This window comes from Lethenteron reissneri, chromosome 19, assembly GCF_015708825.2.
Source record: "Lethenteron reissneri isolate LAM-NWPU_2019-01 chromosome 19, ASM1570882v1, whole genome shotgun sequence".
Taxonomy (NCBI): domain Eukaryota; kingdom Metazoa; phylum Chordata; class Hyperoartia; order Petromyzontiformes; family Petromyzontidae; genus Lethenteron; species Lethenteron reissneri.
Window position 1 is genome coordinate 7146453 of NC_083797.1, and position 23086 is coordinate 7169538.

Sequence of the window (23086 nt, forward strand, 5' to 3'; positions counted from 1 at the left end):
CATTGAGGCTGGTGATCATCTTCTGTTTACAGCCTTGAGCCAGAACTGGAAATTACACATTGCTTTGGGGGGGGGGGAGGATAGTCTATCCATAGAACAACCACTTTTGACTTCCTCACAAAATGCTACTACATTTATAGACCCTGTGGGAGGGAGTCAACACCCAACCAGGGTTTTAACTCGCGGCTACCACTGAGAAATGCATAAAATCCATGCATGCACAAGTCAGGTATTGTAACGAGCCCACAGCCACACTGCCCAGCTTCCATCGTATATAGAAACAATGGACAGCGCATAACAGGATCCAGGCAAAACCACCTTATGCACGAGTGGAAAATCAAATAATCTCTTTGTTATATGACCGTGGCTACAAACACCAAACCATGGAGCAGATAACTTCATACTGCCCCATGAGTAAATGTGAAGGTTGCGGTTGGTTGAGTGAGTGGGTGTAGGTAGTTGGGTGAACGGGTATCTGCATTCACTGATTCTCAAATGAAAGCAATTGAATGGCTAAATCACTTAGAAATGCATCTGTAATCGTTGTTCTTCAATGGCCATACCAAATCATCATCAGCGTTATTGCGATGAGGGAATCTACAAGATGTGTGTTAGGTAATGTTTTGATGCAACTAGAACTGTCGATGTTTCTCTGGGAGCACCGAAGGCGTGTAAAGGCAGCGGGAATGCTGATACAAGACGATAAAATGCGGATGTATAGAGCCTTTAAAAATGAGTGCATCTTCAGACACCATAAAATAGGGGGGGGGGGCGGGGGGCAGTAGGAAATTACAGAGCAGACAGGGTGATGATCGCACAGTGTAGCGTAACTCAAGGTGAAGAAGCAGTCATGGGCAGAGGAGGAGAGTTGAATCTTGAGCCTGGACTTGAATGGAGCAATGGACTCAGCAGAAGGACAGGTAAGCCTTGGGACGGGGGGAGTTTCTCGCAATGGAGATCTGCAGTTGAGAATGATGCATGCAGTCGAATTATTCCACCATCGTTGCGGTTGTCCTGAGCACATGATGAGCCCGTGTGTATATCTGAAGCCTCGTACATATGTCCCAAATGTCTGTTTACAGAACAAAAAATCTGCAATTGTGACTAAAATATATATTTTTTATCTTCTTGGTTCTTTCGGTAAAGTCACGTAGAAAAATAATAAAAGTAAAACATAATAAAATAATTCTATGTTTTATTTTTATTATTTTATTATTTCCCTTCTACGTGACTTTACCGAAAGAACCAAGAAGATGAATCCCTTGCAGTCATGAAAGCTTTAAATCGAAATATATTTTTTATATATGTATTTCGGGTGAAAACATACCAACTTCAGGAAATGTTCACACCTAACAGCAATCGGCTTTGTTACATGTGCATAGTTTTATGGTGATAGGAGATCCGTACGGTTCATTGCCTCTACCGAGATGTCACCGTGACGTGGAGGCACCAGGCTTGTTGGACCCACAGTTTTTAAAAAAGATGCAATTTCCCAAACACGGTCCTGCCCCTGATGTCATTTTCTTGGTGACTAGTATTCCATATGCTTGCATAATCCCGCTCATGCGTGTGGACGCACATGCCGGCACACACACACACGTGTACACACCGCCCACAGCCGCCTGGGGACCTCAGCCCACAGTGAGAGTGGTGTAAAGAAATTGAAAGAGGTGGAATGGGGTGTGATGCGGTGCCAATGTTCAATGTTCCAGAGATAACTTTCCGTTCACAGAAGTGTGGAATATTAATTTCCTTTGGAGAGAGAAATAAAAAAAACACACGCACAAATGCCTTTTTACACAGACGTGGCCATGTGTGATGATCTGTGCTTTGAGAGTCCGCCATCGAAGTAGCTGAATCATTTGTTTCCCTGAGCACTTTCACGCCACTTTTACCAATTTGTGTTTGCAAACGTGAATTACTTTATCAATTATTTAGCGACCATTTTTTTTTAAATATAAAAACACGGCCTTCCTTTCTTCCTACCCCCTCCTGCCTATACACGGCCTTCCTTTCTCCCTACCCCCCTCCCGCCTCTCATTATTTCCCGCGTTCTCTCCGAGCGATGGGTGGTGGCAAGGAGTCGTTTGTCACCGCCACTGCTGCCGCCGCTGCCAATCTCGCCCGCTCACTCCGACAGCCGCCAACGCTTCGTCCTCTTCCCAGTGGAGCAACCCATTGCCCACTGCACGTTCAAGAGAGAGCCCGCCGTTTATGCGTTCAGAGCATTTTGGCGGCTGCTGTAAATTTCCATCGCTATGAGCCACTTCGTTGAGCTATCGTCTGTAGCCAGGTCGCTTCTGAAAAATAGCTGTGGATCTCAGTGGGACTTGCCTGATAAAAAGAAAAGTGTACTCGGCAACTTGATTCAACCAACTTTATTCTCTTGCCTTTCTTTCGAGTAACTTTCAGCTTTAAATATATATAATTAAGATTTTTTTTGAGATGCGGAAATATTTATTTTGAATTGAGCCTCCCCCCCCCCCCCAAACCGATGGGACCTCCAGCGCATTAATTTAGTATGCCTTAATGTCTGCCTGTTTGTCTCTTTCATGCTTACCTTCTCCATTTCATACACATCAGGAGGAGCTACATCTATTACGCTTACTACTTGTAAGTAGTGATGAAACTTGCGTGTACTTACCATATGCAGCTGATAGGCCTACTTTCAGAGGTGTTTTCAAATGGAGGGAAATTAAAGATATGTTAAACCAATCAATAACAATCTGCCCGTGTAATAATCAAAGGATATCTTTGGCACACGGGTTGTGTTAAGCGTTCTCACATGCTCCCGAAAGGGAATCGGGTCATTTGTACTTAAATAATGGAACAAACTGTGCTCAGGCCAAGCATGGCCAAACGTCCATAGTATTAAATATTGACACGAGAACATTTCTTCCTAAAGCAGCTGCAACTTTTAATGCACGTTTTATTTACTAGTTAGTTTCATTTACACATTTGCCCATGTGTATATTTTTTCCATTTTATATCCATGTCTGTGTTCGCACACTCCTTTAATGTGCTTACTTTTTTTTACTCGGCTTGCCTTCCATTTTATGTCCACATTGTTTCACTCTGACTTTGTGAAAGAGCTGATTTATTCAATACATATACCATAACGCCGTACAATATTTTTTTTATATGTATAAAGTTTCACATTGATCAACCTCCGCAATCATTTTCCCAACACTCGTAGCAGTGCATTCCAAAATAAAAAAAAAACCTCAAACGGCATACACATAGAGCCAGGGATGTGAGAAATATCTGTATAAAAAAAAGAATGAGTGTTTGTACAGGGTACACGGAGCACTGAAGTCTGTGGGGATTTTCCAAAGTAGTGCTCCCATGCCAAGCCACACTGTGTTATGGAAATGCCATTAAAAAGGAGGTGTGTTCAGACCTACAAATAAGCAGGAAAGAAAATAAAACTAATTGCAGGGTCGCGTTATGTTATCTGCTCCAGATACTGCATACAATACTCTCGCGTTATGTTACAATACTCTGAATACCTTTAGACAAGACGTGTACCGTTGCCTCTGGGCACACGGTATTTTTGGGTTGGAGTCGCGCGGGGGGGGGGGGGGGGGGCGGGGGGGGGGGGGCGCGGGGGGGGGCGGGGGAGGTTTAATTGCTGACCATGGTCAGCATTGGGAGCAAATGTTTCCTCAACCGGTTCCCCGGACCTCCCGCTGGCAGACTCGGCGTTAAACAGAGGTCGCAACCGGGTACCCGATACCCGTACCCTACCCGATACCTGGCTACCCATATCCGTTTGCGACCCTGGTGCGGCCGGGTATGGGTACGGGTAGGCCGTGAGTCACTTGTGAGTAACCGTTTGTCACTCATTTCTCAACGTCTTGTCTCTTCTCACAATTCAAGTTCCTAGAATCAACCCACCCGCGCCTGCAACATGGCTTCATCCCAGAGGTCGCAATCGGGTACCCGTACCCTACCCGATACCCGGCTGGGTATGGGTAAGCCGGGTATCAGGTAGGGTACGGGTACCCGTTTGCGACCCTGGTGCGGCCGGGTACGGGTACGGGTAAGGAATCGGGTATTGTGGTCTATGCAAACATGATGCCTTGTAAAAAAGGTGTCCGTTTTGTTGTCAGATAGAAGGGTAAAAAAACAATTATCGAATCAAAACCCGTTTGCGACCTCTGGCGTTAAACGAGCACCTGGTGCCATGTGTGAAGATCAGCACCGGGGGAGGCAAAGGTGGCCGGGCATGGTGCTGTCCACACCACCCAGTCATATGGTGTGTGCCATCCTTAAACAAGAGATGTGTTTTTCTCTCCACGTGAGTGGGGGAGCAGTGGCGCAGTGGTTATCGCTCCTGCACTGTGACGCCTGCAACTTGCGTTCGATTCTCAGCCGTGGATAACGTCAGCGGCGAGTGGTATCCGAGCTTGCCCTGAGTGACCCCTGGGGTCAGATAAGTTTTAAATGAGAAGCTGGCGCTGTGTGGAAACAGCAAGACTGGAGAGACGAAGGCGACTTGAGACACAGTGTTGTGCGTGTTGTAACCCCTCCTGCCGTTCTGCTGGTCTCAGTACGCACTAACTAACGGCATTTCCCCCAGCAGTCTCAATGTTTATACAGAGCAGCAGGTAACTCCTCTTGTGCGTACTCTCGGCGCTTGTGTGAGAGAGCGATGCAACACTTTTTTTTGCACAATTTGGTCGCGCTAAACGCGTTGTGTATATTTATCAGAAGTCTGAAGCTCAATCTACCTCCAATTATTCTTTATGGTGTGGTCTAAAAATACAAAAGAGTTCATAAATGTAGATAACATTTGCTTTAATGTCATCTTTACCCTATCTCACGTCACTTAAGGTCACCTATGGGCCAATACTATTTATCACTAAATTGAATTACATTTCCATTCATAGGCATCACATATCAATTCATCAATTAAAATCTATTCTTATCCTCGCAATACAAATGTCAAACCATGCGGGCAAAATGCCGCGTATCTGACTTGCTGGGGGACTGAGGTATCGTATAGGCGGATGTGTGAAAAGGTCAGATACCTGGCCATCTATAGAAAATGGTAGTTACGCCACGCGCAAATATTGCACTGGGTGTGGGTGATTAATTGGTCAGGGTGGATATTATGATTCATGTTTGGGTTTGAAATGTTATAATGTAGCTTGTATACAATGGGTCCTCATGTCGCTGCCACTAGAGGCCACTACATTCGACACAATGGGGAAAAGAAAATCAATGCTTGAATCGCAGCAACCAAATCATGACTGTGCATGGAATTGCAATGGGGAGGGGGGTGAATTGGTAGCGGCTTTATATTGAACGTATGGGTACAAAGCAGCCTCAAACTCGTAATTTTCCTGATTAACAAAAAAAGAACCCCAGCAGATGGTCCACCTTTGCTAATAAAAACGATAAACCACTTCATTATATTAGTTCATGCAATTCACAGAGCACAATTCTTACAATAATATAGTCACCGAATAACTCTTATAAATATATCCATCGGTGAGTTTGAATTGTTGAGAGAAGGAAAAGTTTGGTAAATCAGTGGCAAAGGACTTGATTCAAGCTCCTTACATGTTGCCAACCCCAAAGACTTCTTTGAATAATTGTTTGTGTTCCTGTCTACAATTATAGATGAAAAGGACTTGGGAAAGAAGGGCTATTAAGTTCCGGTGAGGATATTTTGTGGTGAAGATGTTTAGATCTTTTCAAAATAAGCAATAAAAAAATGGCAAAAATGTACAAGAGTCATTTATAGCTTTGTCAATCCACTGCTAGATGAAGGCCTCACCACAGCGGCGTTTGTTTTGCCACACTTCACCACGCTGGTCAGGACAGGTTGGGTCAAGGGTCACTGCTTCAGATATCACTTGCCACTTATGGACTCCGGTCGCCAGGTTCATAGCGGCAGAACGTAAACCGCTGCACCACCTCTCCACGATTTCAATTGAACTGCCATTACGTCATAACTCCGTGTAATTGCTTTTGACAAAATGTAAGCACCTTTTAAAAATTTAATTGTGGCAGCAAACGTGATTACGAAACAGTTTTTTTGGTGTGAAAAACAAATTATATTTCTACTTAGAACAAAGGCTGTTAGGAATGCATTACGGAACACAGCTTTCTACTTAGACGTCTGATAGCGTATAAACAAAACATATCCTCTTTCAAGCACTGTTGTGTTTTTTTGTATTCTTTGTATTTTTTTTCCCATTGTAATGGCACTTGGTTTCTGTTGCTGAAATGCAATGAGTTGAGAAGGCTGAAGAGCACTTATATCCTGCCATCATGACGTACATTATTCCATCCAGAAAAAGGGTGAAAAAAACATTCAGGTGTCATGTCTATCTGATACCCTGTCATTTCAAAGTGATGTGCTTTAAAATTGCACTTTTTTGAGAATTATTGTTCGCCTTTGTGTGAGCCATCATACGTGTTGGTATGCAAAAAAAAAACGGAATTGTTGTGCTCGTTTCGACATTCTTCTGGAAATATTACGTACATTTAGGGGCCTATGTGGCAATGACATAGAATGGATTGTTGCACAAAACTCTCTTTATTGGAATCCCCCAGTAAAATTGCAACAACTGCGAAATAATATACCTTTAAAAAAATATTCTAAAGGCTTGATTAGTAGGCAAGCAGCCTTCCTGGCATGCTCAAGGCTTTTTGTCTGCCAATAACGGGTTTGAAACAAATTAGGCATAGCCTGCCATTCTCTAACAACTTTAACAAAAGCTGCATAATCAGTCACTATAGCAGATGCTTGGCATGTGTTCAGGTGCAACAACTCATGCAAGAATTGCTGCCAAACTGGTCTCATCATTCCACAGGATGCAGCAGTATTTTTTTTTGAAGAGGAGTCTGGAAAATGTGAACGCTTACCAATAAATAGTAGCCATGTGCATCCCCTAGCGAAATGCGTTTGTAGCCAAGCCAATTAAGCACGAGAGTTTTTACTCTGGCGGCAGGAGATGCCAGGATTTTCACTGCTTATGTGTTTTTATTCAATTAATTGATCATGCCATATACACGCATGATCAATGCCGCACATACGAGTCGCCTCGCAAAAGACAACATCAGCACCCTCACTCTAAAAGGACGTAGGCAACAGCTGAATGTGCGAGGTCCAAACTTTAGAAATGTCCCACTTTTGAATTGCGTCCACAGTGTTACGTGGCACAAGCCCTGGGACGTGACAAACACGTTAAGTAACTCTGCAGACGTGCGGGCACTACGAGTGGCAGTCTGCTGGCATCGAGAGGAGCCTTCAAACAAGCTGTCGGGTCTGCTCAATTTTAGGCAACAGGAGATTTGATTCTGCAGCGATGGGAGTCTTGATAAACGGCAGCAGTCACCGCGCGCATTGTTAATTTAAAGGTGTGGGGCGGGGAGGGGGTGGGTGAAGGCACCAGGAATGTTTTAATATTATTCATAACTGACACCGATGTAATACGTGACAACTGGGCGGGGGGGAGGGAGTTGCTACCAACATAGAAATGTTAACTGATTGGCATGTGAGGATTCATTCAACACGTCAAAGCAAGTTCTGTCATTACGTAATGAGAAATTGTGAAGACACAGAGCTAAATTAAGTCAAATTTAGAAATGAGAAAGAAGATCACTCAACTGGAAAATGTAGCACGAGTTGGGAAATAAAAAAATTAGCATGAAATGTCCATGTAGCTTTTTAATCGATGCTAAATGGAGGGAATTTGCAGGGTTTTTTTTCGTGAAATTAATACTGCACCTAGTTTTGAAGTTGTCATTTCGTATTTATTTTGTTTTGAGGAATGGATGTCACGTGATAAGTGCCTTATTCTTTGGGTCTTTCGGTAAAGCCACGTAGATAGAAAAAATAATAAAAATATCACGACGTTTCGATCGCATGGTATGGCCCATTCCACAGTATATAAAAGCAGTTCTCAAGCTATTGGGTGCAGGCTGCGGCATGGATACCGTGCAGATGAAATTTCGAAAGTGTGCGGGGAATAGATGGCACCGGAATATGGTGACGAGACACAGCAATGCACAACGTGAAACAAACACCTTTTTCACACTGCGTTATATGTGTGGATATGTAATCTCTCTTTACAGGGTGGTCCAGATGTTTTGTAGACTCCACGATTAATCGATCCCTAACATTTTTCGTTCGGTTTATCCTTTGCGTATTAATTTCTGTTGTAAATAAACCTGACTTCAAAAAAATTAACCCGTAAAAACAAAGTTTTTCACTATAAATCCTTTATATGTGTGTTCAATGGGCCACAACCCAGCCCACATTGGTCTTTGAAACGGGCGGCTAGAGTCCTCTCGTCCTCTGGCTTGAGATGGCTGCCACTTAGGGGTCAGATGATTGCCTGCCATCATTAAGCAATTGGTAATTAAATATAATTTTTTGTTACCTAAAAAGTGTAAAATTTTGGAAAAAAATTTTCACGAAGAGAAATTGTCACGCACAACGAGTCCTGCGTGCAAAATGTCAGCTCGATTGGATCACGTGAAGTGGGTTAAAAAACGACCAAAAGATTTGCACGGTCGTAAGCGCGCAAGCAAGTGAACTTAATATAAAGGATTTAAAAAACACGAAGTTTTAGAGAAGTAAACGGGGATCACAGGACATCTGGACCGCCCGGTATAACTATAAATACGTGTGGGGGGTGGGAGGCAGTGACCGGGAAGGGGGCAAGCAGTGACCAATTGTCTTGACTCTGGGGGGAGTGGAGGGGAGTTCAAGTTCAAGTTCATTTATTAGGTATAGCCCTGTGAGCCATTCGGCTCTTGAATCGGGTGCAACCGCAACAAACAAAAAACAAAAACATGAACAAAAAACATCTTAAAGTGAATATGTGACTGAGTGCAAACAGAAAATCCAAGAAAAGACAGCAAAATATTGCAGAAAAAGCACCGTACACCAACACTGTGTGCAAAAATCCCAGTGGGATGCAAGTCAAACAACAACAACCACAAGACAACTTAGATTAAGGCCATCAGTCTAACTCTGTACTACAACAAACAAACATGGCCAAACCAAAAAACTTTTAGAAAATCACCAAAATAAAGCCACCATGGTGGCAAGACGTTGGGGTGCCACAGTGGCGAGATGTTAACGACCTCGCCTGGTGTAGAGGAGGTCATGGGTTCGACCCTGATCTCTGACGCCTGTTGTGTATTTGAAGTTTGCGTGTTTTCCTCGTGGTCGTGTGGGGTTTCTTTCCGGGTCCTTTGGCGGTTCCCTCCACAATTAGAAACGTGCATTTAAAATATTACAATTATTTTCCTGTTATAGATGTCCACATGATAAGCCACTTTGCTGAGCTATCATTTGTGGCCAGGTCGCTTCTGAAAAATAAGTTCATAGCTCGGTGGGCTTTACTCGGTAAGATAATAAAAATTGTTTAGTTTTATATATATCGTTTTTCAAGTGATTTCTTTACCTTTCCTATACTTTGCACTCCTATCGTCGTTTTGTATTGTTTGTTGTTGTGAGGTTCTGACCCGCCCCTACTGGACTTGTGTGAAAAAGAGCTTCATAGCTCATCGGATTCCTCCAGTATAAATACATATTCTGATTCTGGACCGAGGAGGGCACACGCGGGGACCAATGGCCTTGGGGGGGCCACAGCACCAGAAATGGTTGACAACCATCGGTGTAAAGCAACAGAAATGAAGGCAACATGTAGTCGGCTGTCTGCCTGGAATAGATGGTGGAAGAACAACCCCCGTGGTCACATTACTCATCAACCCTTGTGGAATGTAATGCTGAACAGACCACAGAGGATAGAGTTTTTTGATGTTAACAGGAGATATTGCGATTGCGTTACATTTGTGTCGAGAGTGGCTATGGGGGAATATATTTCGGTAAGTGCGATGGGTAAACGTTGATTATGGCTTGGGCTTTGGCTTTGGGGGAACGTGGGGACATTAATGAGCGAATGATGATGATGATCCGGTGAATACGAAGACAAATGCTTCCTTCTTTAAGCACCAGCTGCTCAGTGAATCATATTATACGCTTCTATCAGATATTCGTATTCAGCATTGGTACTGCAGTGTCATGCATGGGTAGAGATGTATCTTGATGTTTAACAGTGGCAATAATGGTAAACTTCTTGGTTCTTTCGGTAAAGTCACGTAGAATGGAAATAATAAAATAATAAAAAATAAAACATAATAATTTTATTATATTATTTTATCATATTATTTTATTATGTTTTATTTAAAATGATTATTTTATTATGTTTTCTTTTTATTATTTTATTATTTCCATTCTACATGACTTTACCGAAAGAACCAAGAAGATGAATCCCTGCAGTCACGAAAGCTTTAAATCGAAATAATGGTCAAGTTGACCAAGGCAAGATCAATTACCAGGTATCCATTTGACCGATTTTACTCGAATGAGTGTCATGTATTTGAACAAACGTTTCCTATGCATGCACGAGGTAAAGTGTTTGTTCATATTGTATATATATGTACATGATACTTTAAGGACACCATTAATTACTATTCTTTACATCGAAATAAGCTACATGTGACATATCATATGCAATTACGTAGCGTGGGCCTGTAAAGAGGCCCACACAATAATACAAGCTGCTTGTCGAAGAAGATAGCAAGTTATCAACTCAGAACATTAAAATTGATTTGGATCTTTAAGAAAGCTAAGTTATTCTCCCCAGGACGCTGCAACGGTGTCATGGTTCGAACCTGATACTGGAATAGCCATTAACAAGTTTCTGGTTCAATCTGCCGGAGTGGCAGTCGAAACAATGGTGGAGCTTTATTCAGTCCCATCCCACCATGCCTCTGTCCACTCACAGCAGGATAAATGGTTTCACCGGAGGTAATCGATGGGTGGGTTCTTGTGCAGGTGGAGGAGTAAAGTGTGCGTACCCACACCCTCTTTGTTTGGCCTGGCATTGGAAGAGAAGGCCAATGGCCCATGCTCTGGAGCTCGCTCTAGTGAAGGCCCTTCCGCTCGCAGTGGCGTGAACAGGAAATTGCCGAGCTGCGCCTTGACCTTTCACGTGACTGCAGGAGTGGCAGGTAAAGATAAGCAAATCCACCTTCTAAGATAGTAATGGCATCAACATTGATTTGAATAAAGCCGCGTTGTTTCCCCAAACTTCTTAAGGGGACCCGTTGAACGGTGACTATGATAACAACGACGAGAACGATGTCCATTCACGACAAATTTGCAGCGAGGGGCGCCTGCGATTCACCCGTTAGCGATCGCTTCCAGCGGCCACAGCCACGACGAAGATGATGACGACGGTGCCGGTGGTAACGAGGAATTGTCTTGCGCTTGCAGGAAAATGTCCAAAAAGCGCAAGGAGGGCGGCAATGGTGGCAGCCGGCAGGAGATGACGCTGATGGTGCACGCGATGGACAAGAGCTTCGTGGAGCAGAGCGCCCTGCACGGTGAAGAGCCTCTCGCCTTCCTCAACGCGCACAACGGCACCGGCAGATGTGAGCGAGTTCACGGCGAGCGGCAAAAGCGTCGCTCGCCGGTTGTCATTCAGTCCGTCGTGCCGGGCCCGTCGATTTTTTTTTTTTTTATGGTGCCTTTGTGCGCGCGCCTGAGTGGCGCATTGTGAAAGTGCGGTCGCCTATTGTGGAGGAGAAAACAAATTCTGATATCGTCGCAGAAAATTGAAAACGTTTTGTCCCCCCCCCCCCTGCACTTGCTCCCGCCCCGAAGTTGAACTTGGCAAAGCACGTTGTGATGTCTGTAATACTAACGCGATGTGCTCGGATGTATTTATGTATTCATTACGGGTAAAGCAGTTCAAGATCACTGCTTTAATCGCACATTTCCAACCCTAATCAATCGCACTTTCAAAACAATAAAAAAAAATTAAGTCACGGCAACACTATTCACGTTTTAGGATAAAACAGAAATTTTGAAGTGTCTTGTTTAATCATACTTCCCCAATGATTGTGCACCCATCGACCAGACACTGTAGAATAATCGCAGGCATTAAATGGCTGTTGCGAAATGAACCATGTGCAGTAGTGGCTGCAGCATTATACTTTTAAATCTGCTTAAATGGGACCGATCACATTAATGGGAGAGGGGAGCCATTCTTGCTATGCTGATTTATGTTCTCGACGAAAAAAAGACAAAGATCCCCCATATAGCCTTGACAAACTGTAGGGGCAAGTGCTGTTAGCGAGCACCTATAAAGGCCGGCACGGCAAACGAGGGGGTGGGTGGCCAACACCACGCCCGACCGCCTTTGTCTCCCAAGCAGCAATGTTTACACATGGCACCAGGTACTCATTTGAGGCTGAGTCGACCTAGGGGAAGCCCAGGACCGGTTCAGATAATCGTCACTGGGTGTTGACCGTGAGCAGGAATCGAACCCGGGTCGCCAGGTTCGTAGCGCGGTGCGCTAACTGCTACACGACCGCTCCCCACTCGACACACACACACACACACACGCGCATTTTTACGAGAGAGACTAATAGATTGTGGTTCATGATAACCATTGTCCAAATAGGGTACTTGAGATTTCTTTTGATGTCCTTGCTCTGCTGAGAACCTATATGGATGGAAAAAAAACTGCATATAAATTTCTTTTAAGGCCCACTTGAAATGTTAGTATGTTAAAAGGAATTACAAAAAAAATTATCACGTCAAATTGTCCGTCAAAAAATATGTTATTAGTGTGGAGTGTTGTAGTTGTTAGCATGGCTGCAATATGAACCTGGCGGCTGGAGTTCAGTTGTACGCCATGGCTGAAAATAAGTGGCAAGTGATATCTGAACCGGTCCTGGTCCACTCTCAACCATCTCACACTTAGCGGAATGGTGAAGAATGGTCAAATAACCCCAATGACCAACACGGGTTGGTGAGGCATTTCTCTGGCAGTGGATTGAGAAAGGGCTGCATCTCATTATTGTCATCTTATACTTAGTTCAAGTAAAATACTCATGAAACGCATTGTAATAAACTCCGACCCCTTAAGGTATTGTTGTCTAATGTTCAGCAATTGCTTTGAATTTTCCCGACTTATGGCTCAGATTCTCAGCTTATTTGGAGACACTGTTAGCGTGTGCTTATGCATAAATGGGACCCCATATTAGACAGTTGTGTGTGTTTTATGTGACCACATTATCAATGAGATCAGTTTGGTCGTGTGTATGCGTGGGTGAATTTATCACTTTTAACTGCATAAATTAACCAAACTTGTGCTGCTTGTGTATTTTTATGATGAACAACCAACTTAATTTACTGTGTTCAGAGGGCTAACACATTCGATTTTGGTCGCAATTTGTGTTGGCGTACCTGCGATATATATTTCACGATATACTGCAATTGCATGATGGGTATCAGGGGGTCGCCAGACAGAGTTGGTGTTTGCACGTGGGTGACACTGTGTAGCAAAGTCAGTGAAAAGATTGGAGGAAAAAGTAAACCCGTAAAAACAAAGTTTTTCACTATAAATCCTTTTAATGCGTGGCGGCTAGAGTCTTCTCGTCCTCTGGCTTGAGATGGCTGCCACCTATGGGTCAGATGATTGTCTGCCAGTATTAAGCAATTTGTAATTAAATATTTAATTTGTTTTCCCTAAACAGTGTACAATTTTGGGAATTTTTTTTCACGAACATTAATTGTCTCGCACAACGAGTCTGTGTGCAAAATGTCAGCTCGATTGGATCACGGGAAGTGGGTTAAAAAACGACCGAAAGATTTGCACGGTCGTAAGCAAGCAAGCAAGCACGCAAGCACGCACGCAAGCAAGCAAGCATGCGAACTTAATATAAAGGATTTTTTTAAATAAAATCAAATTTGACCGTTTTTTTTCTGGATTTAAAAGACGTGCCAGAAAGTAAGACGCACCCCCCTCCAGCTTTTTGCGTCATCCAAACAAAAATGTCCACAGGCAAATACAGTCCGGGCAAATGCACAACAGCGGCGTTACACAGACCGTGAGAATCACGGTAACCCGGTACAAAATCTAGCGCCAACATTGCATCGTCTTACATTCGATGCACAACGTCTGTCGTCTCAAACCTGTTATGGCAAGAGCGTATATAAACAGAACTCCCATTTTGGTGTCTCCGCGTGTAAATACGAACAACGAGTCAAAACGTCGTCTCCTCGGCTGCTTTATAAAAAGCCACGCCGCGGAATGAGTGGCTGGATTGGACACCGCAGCGCAATTGTGACTTGCGTGTTCAGGTGGAACGTTTTTCAGGCCACATATCGAGACCCTGCCACTACCCCCCTCCCCCCCAATGTTTGCTTTAAAAATAACTGAAAGAGCAATGCGTCTCACAAATTGAGAATGTGGTAAGCTGTACCATGGTGTTATAGTGGTAATCCATAAGAGTAGCAATAGATTTTGATGCTTCTGTTTTAATTAGTATTTGATTTTAGCAAATGAAGGACCGATTACACTGACATGGTGATAAGCAAAGAGAGGACAAACACAGACACACTCATGCTTGCTCAGTCATGGGTGGCTGATTGCAGAAGAGGAAGGCTTAAGTAAATAAAGAGGAAAAGGGACATTAAACACCCCCCTTATCGTCAACGACAATGCGACGTTAAAGAATGTGCTAATCTGCCAATGTTTGTAAGTTTAATGCGTCTAAAGTAAAGGCAACAATCCACGTATAGCCTTCAACAGAGTGTTGGGGCAAGTGCTGTTAGCGAGCACCTGCCTATGAAAGTCGGCACTGCACACGAGGGGGTAGGTGTCCAGCACCACGCCCGGCCGCTTTTGTCTCCCTAGTGATTATGTTTTAAACATCGTGCCAGGTACTCATTTGAGGCCGAGTCAACCTAGGGGAGGCCCTGGACTGGTTCAGATATTCGTCACTGGTGTTGGCCGTGAGTGGGAATAAAACTTGGGTCGCCGGGTTCGTAGCGTAGTGCGCTGACTACTACACTACTGCTCCCCACTATGTATGTGTGTGTGTATGTGAAACACACACATACACGTGTGCACCTGTGTGTGTGTACTTGTGTTTGTGGGGGAGTTAGGGGCCTGAAGGCCATATTTGGTTTTCTATGCACATACTATTCCTCCCGGGAGCTTTCCTCTGGATTTGGCCTCAGCCGTGGCTACCCCCTCGGCAGCTGACTTACTGCATACCTTTGGCATCTACTCACATCCTGGCAGTTTAGGTTTCAGGGATTTAGTGCAGATTGTACAGCCAACCGGAAAGAACTCGTAACTCGCAGGACCACTCTGCTGATGCGTTTAACTTTTGGCTGGCTTTATAGTGGAATTACATTCCTTTATCACTCCTATTTTCCCAAAGATAATTTGTCGTATTATAATCCAAAATTGGCTATCCTAGCCGACAAGAACGTGCCATCTTCAATGTAAGCTGCTTTTCCATTTTCAAAACTCCGAAAAGACGTTGGAGAATTGTCGGCAGAATTACAAAAGTAAACAAACATGTACAGTACTGTATTCCCAAAGGAAAGCCCAGCAGGTAATGTAATGCTACCTCGAACGATGTACAACGTGAACAGTAAAGATAACGAGAAATGTGCTGAGAGTGCTAACGAGTAATTACAGCGGCACTGAAGTGAAAATGACACGGTTTTAAATTCAGCGTTGCAAGCGTCCCCTTATAATGGCATTCAGCATCTGTGAACTGGTAGGCTTGTGTTATAAAGTTGCAGTTTAAACTAGCCATTTAGTTGCATCACATTTTGAACTCTGACCCTGCTGTCAGTCCAATGCCCCCCCCCTTCCCCACCATTATTCCTCCTATCCCTTGCCGTGAGTCACAGACAATGATTAAGCTATGGGTGCAGACTCCATGCCGGAGCTTTTAGCATAATGAGTGGTTCGGCCAAAGGCTGCGATGTTATGAGATTATATAAATATATTTCTGAGCACCCTTGGGCGATTACAATTTTTTTTATGCTTTTGGTGTTGCATAAAAGCAACTATGTATCAGTATGGCCTTCAAGTAGTCTATACCTAAAATTCACTGCGTTTAGATACAATTGTCTTTGAGTGCTATCTTAAATAAACTGCTGTGTTCTGAATTAGGTTTTTTTCCCAGGCTACACAGAATGATACAATTATTCCCAACTTATCTGCTTAATGTTCAAATAATCTTAGAGCATAGGAAGGACTGATAATGCATAATAATTATAGCCGGGCGGTTGTTTAGACAGAGACTGATGCTATCGCTGTGCAAGAAAAGTTTAACACAGCACCTTCACTGTGTCCTGCATCCCAGAACAAATTACACATTGGAATCTAATTTGCAAACCAAAATTGTCCATCTCTGCTTATGTTCAAGCTGTAAATTGTTTTGCAGCACAATTTGGACTTAATGCTTTAGTATCCGACGCTTCAATTCGCGGAGTCAATATTTGTTACCATGCAGCGTATCACCATAGCTTCATTACATGATGTACTCGTGCTATGGACAGTTTTGAAAACACAAGGTTTTTTTAGGCTCAATTAGCAAAACGTTAAATCCTCTTGGTTAGGCATTGTTACATTCTAATTAATGTTCGTCTTTCACTACTTATTGTATGTGCAATGAGGTGTTACTCACGAGGGCATGTCTAAATATTCATTATGAGGATCACTGTGTGAAGCATTGCATACGTAATTTATAAAAGGTAAATGGTGCAGCCATTCAATGTCTTACTCACTCGATGGAACCTTGAAGAGCCCCTTGCGAGGGTATTTAGGTCGACTTTTTAGCACTGGTCTGACGCAGTGGGAGAGGTTGGAATACCCACATTTTACCCCACAGCTTGAGGAACTGTAGTGAACCCATTGCTACTGCTGGGGGGAATGTAAGAACCTTGGCAATGTACATTACTAGTTGTTAATATTTTAAAGGTATTAATGGATTTCTCATTGACTTGTTTCTCTGCACAGCTTTCTCATCGCCAGCACTTTCTGACAAGAGCCATACCAATAACAGCAAAGCCTGCCACCCTTGCTACGTTTCAGGTAATATGGTTGTCTGTTACAAATGTGTTTCACGGTCAAATTTTGAACGCCATCGCAAGACTCCTGACAAAGGAAGTGCAGTCAGTAGGGTGCATTGCATGTGTTGTATTCGTGATCACACCCCAGCACTATCGGCCAACCGGCCTCCTGTTAGGATGAAAACCGGCCGATATTCTTCACCAAATAAGACTTATATACTGCATCAAACTTCAGAGATTAAAGATAAAGGTGCAGCCCTTGCGATCGCTTGACCACGCCACTGCTGTTGGAACGGCCTTCGCTCGAGGACGCTCTCGACGTGGTCTTCGATAGGACTGTTTGTGGTGGTCCACTCTACCACACTGGCCAGACATCTTGCGAGCGATGGGAGCACCCAACATTCTTTAGCCGACCACACACGTGACCTATCGATCAACTCAACGTGGTGCACACGATTTGTACTGCGGTGAACAGAAGTATGGGGATGCTTAACTGGCACGCACCCCACGATCGCTAGTCCAGTGTACTCACCGTGTCGCGAGGGCATGCATCAGAAGTCTTCTCAACCGAACAACTATCCTCTTTGGTTCTTTCGGTAAAGTCACGTAGTTAGAAATAAAATAAAACAAAACACGACGTCGCGATCGCAACACAAGCGGAGGCAAACGTCGTGATTTGTTTGATTGTATTTCTATCCACGTGACTTTACTGAAAGAAGCAAAGGGTATGGATTCCTGCAGTCACGAAAGGTTCGAATCAAGATCGAACAACTGTTGTTTACACATTTTCCTTTCGATGGGATTTTGCTTCGTCTAAGTAAAAGAAAGCAAAGTTTGTGCCTGTTGGTACTGCCACGTGATTGGCTACGCACACTCCTTTCGCGATCGTCCTCCGTGGAGCATTAGGAAGTTATTCTGAGCAAAGATAAACTGTAACGCTTGCAGCACTAAAATGTCGACAGCGTAATAACATAGTGGCCGAGAGAATTCTGTAATTTGAAAATAGATTTGTATTACCTCTGGCTAAAAGAAGGCTGCACACACTCAAACAGCTGCACACTTGCTTCCAAGGATATCACTGTAGGCTTTTCTCATTAGAGTAGCTGTAGAAAAGTCATTTAACTGCTCAAGGTGTAAAATTGATTCATGCTGTAGTGTTGATACCGAAAACAGACTTTTAAAATCTTCTTGGTTCTTCTTCTTGGTTCTTTCGGTAAAGTCACGTAGAAGGGAAATAATATAATAATACAAATAAAACATAATAAAATAATATAGTAACTATAAAATTATATAATAAAATAAAATTACATAATAAAATAATATTATAATATACAATAATAAAATAAATCTCACCATTTTTTTTATTGTTATTTTATTATTTCCCTTCTACGTGACTTTACCGAAAGAACCAAGAAGATGAATCCCTGCAGTCACGAAAGCTTTAAATCGAAATTTAGATTTATAAAATGTTGAACGCGAACCTACAGCTATGGCAATGCATGTCAAAACCATGCTCACTCTTCTTGCTTTTCTCTCTTTTTGACCTTTGTTTGTCTACGACTTGCTAGCAGCACCGGATGATACATTTGTTCCAACAGCAGTCTTGGGTAAGAAAGGTCTTAAGACTGCATCCCTTATTAGCAATCATTACAGTCGTAAAAAATAACATGGTATGGTGATATAAATGACGGCACGCTACAATCACTTTGTACGGCTTGAAACGGTGGTGCAAAGAAAGAGATGGAGATTGGACGTTGTTTTACTATTAATAACGTTTATAATTAAAGAAAAAATTGCTTAACTTCTAGATAAGATTAAAACTGTTCAGCTTTCGAAAGGTACTTAGGCTGCTGGTATGCATGCAAATATAATTAATCATCACATTTGGCCAGCAGCACTTGCCATTTGATTTGTTTCACGACAATTAGGCGCATTTTAATTAAGTAAGATAAAACAATGTTACCCGCACTGTGATGTGATTATTAAAAAGATGCGTAACAAATGTACGTATATATGTTGAACTTCTTTCGCACAGTACATAGCCAACCATGCTAATTGTAAATGCGGGGGAAGGACAACAAACCAATTACAAAAAGCAGTTCCAAAGAAATTAGTTTTCAATCTATATTTAAAAGTGCATAGCTCCAGTAGCTTCCAAACATCAGGCGGACGAGCATTCACAGATGGCCGCGGAAAGCTCATCTGAAACCGCGCGATGCAGTGACCGCCTTTGTTTGATGGCCAGCTGGAAAAAAATATATCAGCATGGCTTGTCACGAAACCACCTAACTTTGTGACGAGACAGGGGGCACGACCGTGCACCATCAAAGAACGCCATGAAAGTGCCCTCTCGCGACGCTCTCGGCAGCTTCGCCCCGCGGCATCGTTGCTTTTTGTAATTCAGCACGGGGGATGGATCGCGATCTGCTCCCGACAGCAAAGCGATCCGGCGCCAAATTCCCAGAGCGCTCGCATCAAGTGTGGCCACGATGACATTCTGTTGTCGTGGCTGGGGTGGAGCACACCCAGTTGCTAACCTCACTGCACTGGACTGATCGAATTTTTAACTCAAAGCAGTAAGGGTGAATGATGATCCAGCACTCGCTGATTCACTCCAGACATATCTTCACCGGGCGGTCAGTCACCTCATTACCACTCTTCTATTATCGCTACAGTGGTTGTATCTCTCCGTATGCATGTTGAACCTCTTTCGCACCGTACGTAACCAACTGTGCTCACCGGGGGTGGGGAGGAAGGACAAACTCAACACAAAAAGCAGTTTTCAGGAAATTCGTTTTCAATCTAGATTTTAAAAGTACTTGGCTCCAGCGGCTTCCTGCTATCGGAAGGAAGAGCGTTCCAGACGGCCGCAGAAGCGCGTCTGAAAGCGTGCGATGCGTTGACCGTCTTTCTTCGATGGACAGCCCAAAGCCGCTTGCGAGGATGACCGCAGTTCGTGTGATGGTTTATACTCCTTGACGAGATCAGCGAGGTATTGTGGCTGCCATGAGCTTCAATCATCAATTCCTCCACCTATGTTAAGAGTTGTGTCTACTGCCAGACTGACTGGTCCATCTCATCTACCATTCTGGCACGTGCAGTGACGGGTACTGTAACAATCCGACCATGCCCGTCCAGTGGTTGCCGAACGAATACATTATAAGGTTGCATTCATTGCACATAAGGGAATTGTCACAAATGAACCACAATCTAGATCGAAAACTAATTGCTTTAGAACTGCTGTTTGTGTTTAGTTTCGTCCCCCTCCCGCACCTCTGATTAGCGCGGTTGGCTACGTACGGTGTAAAGAAGTTCAACATACATGCCAGAGGGCACACTACTTCTTCTGATTCTTTCCTCACGCTGCATGACGTTGGAAATCGCTCCCATTGTCGCTTTTTTTTTTCCCCAACATAAGTCCTTGCAACATTTCTCAATTTTAAGAAATGTAACTCTATAATCTGTTACACATTCAACTGTTTATTGTTAACCGCTTGGCATTTCGGACCTCTGTGACCATGGGCTCAGCAATTGTGATGAAGAGTAAAACAAATAAAACCCAGGCTGCCTCATTCCTGCAGTGATCTAGAATTGAAATCGCATCGTGACGGTGATTGGATAATTCCAGGACACGTGGGTTTCAAACTGAATTGCAGCTTTCCCTCGCTCTATGCGGTAGGTTCATGTAAAAGGGCGCACAAAGCGAAACCGCACGAGACAGCTGTCTGCCGAGTAGCGCACATAGTACACACAAAGTACACACACATAGTGCACACACACAGTACACACATAGTACACACACAGTACACACACAGAGTACACACAGTACACACACAGTACACACAAAGTACACACACATTATACACACAATACACACACAGTACACACAGTACACACACAGTACACACACCACACACATAGCACACTCACAGTACACAGTACACACACAAAGTACACACACACAGTACACACACACAGTACACACACATAGTACACACACACAGTACATACACACACAGTACACACACAGTACACACACAGTACACACTACGCGATCTTATCCACCACATCCGACTGAATAGCCGCGTAACGAGCGAATTCAAACCGCGTACAGCAAACACTGGGCAGATATAGGTTACTCGCATATACGCGAAATCACGCAAACCGAACCACCAAAAAGTGAGGGAAACCTGTACCAAAGCCCAATACAATATCGACCGATTGTGGTGCGGTGAATCTGGATAATGTTTTATTTTTATCCACAATGTACTATAGCAACAAATCCCAATGAAAAACATAGCCCGATATTCACTCTGCTTCCTTGGAGGAGCAGCGCAGGTTGTGTTTTGACGTGCTCATCTCAGACGGGCCACCATCTCATCACACAGCTGTTCTTCATCAGGGGCCAATAGAAATCTGCAGAGCTGGCTTTTTAAGTATCAGCATTGTCTCCGTTTTTTTTTCTTCCTGGCAGCCTTGTGGAAATTAAAGGAGGCAAAAAAATGCTTCTGATTATGCATGCATTGAAATGTAAATCTGTTCAGCTACAGCTTTCTTGCACCAAAATTGGGATAAAATTTTTTTTGAAGAACTTAGTGGCTGCCGATTTCTGTTGGCACCGACCACCATAAACACAGCTTCTGCTCTGTAGCGTCCTCACGCTGGCACCACGTGGCCATTGGCCAGTCACCAGTGCAGGATGCCCTTTCTTGGTTGCTGGCCTAGAGTGGTTTGTTTGGCTGGAGCGCTCAATATTCATGTTTATATACGTGCGCTTCCCTTTTTCTTCCCTTCATGCCGTTGTCACTTCTACTGCCACTTGTCTCTCCGGACTCAGTGTCTATCGCTGGTAAGTCAGTGTGCCAGCCATCCTCACGCTGCATGTCCATTGTGTACAGTGGGAATGGGGCTCTTGGCTCCCCAAAGCAGATGCTTGTTTATTCGGTCAGGTTACAAATGCGTAGATAATATGCGCACGTATGGGTGCAACGGTGAAGGAAAAGCCCTGCAATTTCTTGCTCGTGCAACTCCTCGCAGAAGGGCATCTCTGCTAGAGGGAGCCCTGTAGAATTATATAATACAGTCTTGTATCCCAATCTTTGTCCACGCAATACGTACGAAGAAATATTGTTTATATTATGCAGCTCTTCTTGACCTCAAGCACAAGTAAAATCATGGATTAGAATTACAATTTTAGTCGATGGCAAAAGAGGGAGAAATCTGCTGCGCAACAACGCCCCATATCTGAGACGCGTGGCAAGAGAGACCGGGGGGACCCTTTGAGCAGACACCCAGCATGCTGCTATGCAAGTGAATGAATAAAACAACTCCTACAAAGAGTCCATGGGCCACGGCAGAAATCGGTACCACCTAAGGTAAAACAAATAGGAGTCGTACCAGCTTTATGTGTAAATAATAACGATCATTCACAATACTCATTTAATTTATGAAGCACCTTTCATCGAGGATCTCAAAGCGCCGTGCAAGACGCAGCAGCAAAACCCCAGCGTAAAAATAACTTATGAAACAAACAAATATATGATCAAATAAATGCTAAAAGCGATTTTCTGAATTTACTAACAGTTAAAATATACGAAAGTGGACACTGTAAATACATTTTAAGAAGTGTTTAAAAAATGCCCACTAACTCAGAGAGTTCCTGGGATCCCGTGGAAGGGAGTTGTAGAGGCTTGGGTCCACACGGGAAACAGCTCGTTAACCCATTAACCTAAGCCTCTGTGACCTGCGAATGCAGAGAGGATCCGCACCCCCCGATGTGAGAGATGGGACATTGGTGCAGTGTGTCTCTGAGAGCGGCTGGAGGAAAGGTGGTTCAGTTATGGCCAACAGGAGGGAATTATTTTATCAACCCACTCAATTTTATGTATGCATGTTGAGCTTCTTTCACACCATACTCTGCACAAATTTAAGTGGTTATCACATTCATTTACTTTTTGGCCACACTCAATAAATTGTAACCACTAGATGTTTGCTACCGCAGGTGGTACTGACAAAATACCTTGTCTGGGCTCATGGACTATAATAATTGGTTTAAGAGAAGCTAAAAAGACAAGAGATACCTGCATCATCAGTGCATTTAAGAGCAATGGGTCTTACGATTTCGTTTAAATGCAACAGACAAATTAAACCAACTTACTAAAGATC

General features: G+C 43.6%; 1 protein-coding gene across 3 annotated transcripts in view; it reads left to right on the top strand.

The window, feature by feature from the left end:
* Positions 1-23086, top strand: part of LOC133344217 (receptor-type tyrosine-protein phosphatase kappa-like) — a 138984-nt gene that overhangs the window by 70159 nt on the left and 45739 nt on the right. For 2 of the 3 annotated variants that reach the window (XM_061554266.1, XM_061554267.1), the window contains exons 15-16: positions 11309-11466; positions 16869-16943. In XM_061554266.1, the coding sequence (XP_061410250.1) occupies positions 11309-11466; positions 16869-16943 (233 nt within the window). The remainder of the gene's footprint in view (positions 1-11308; positions 11467-16868; positions 16944-23086) is intronic. The other variant, XM_061554268.1, reaches the window with a different exon arrangement.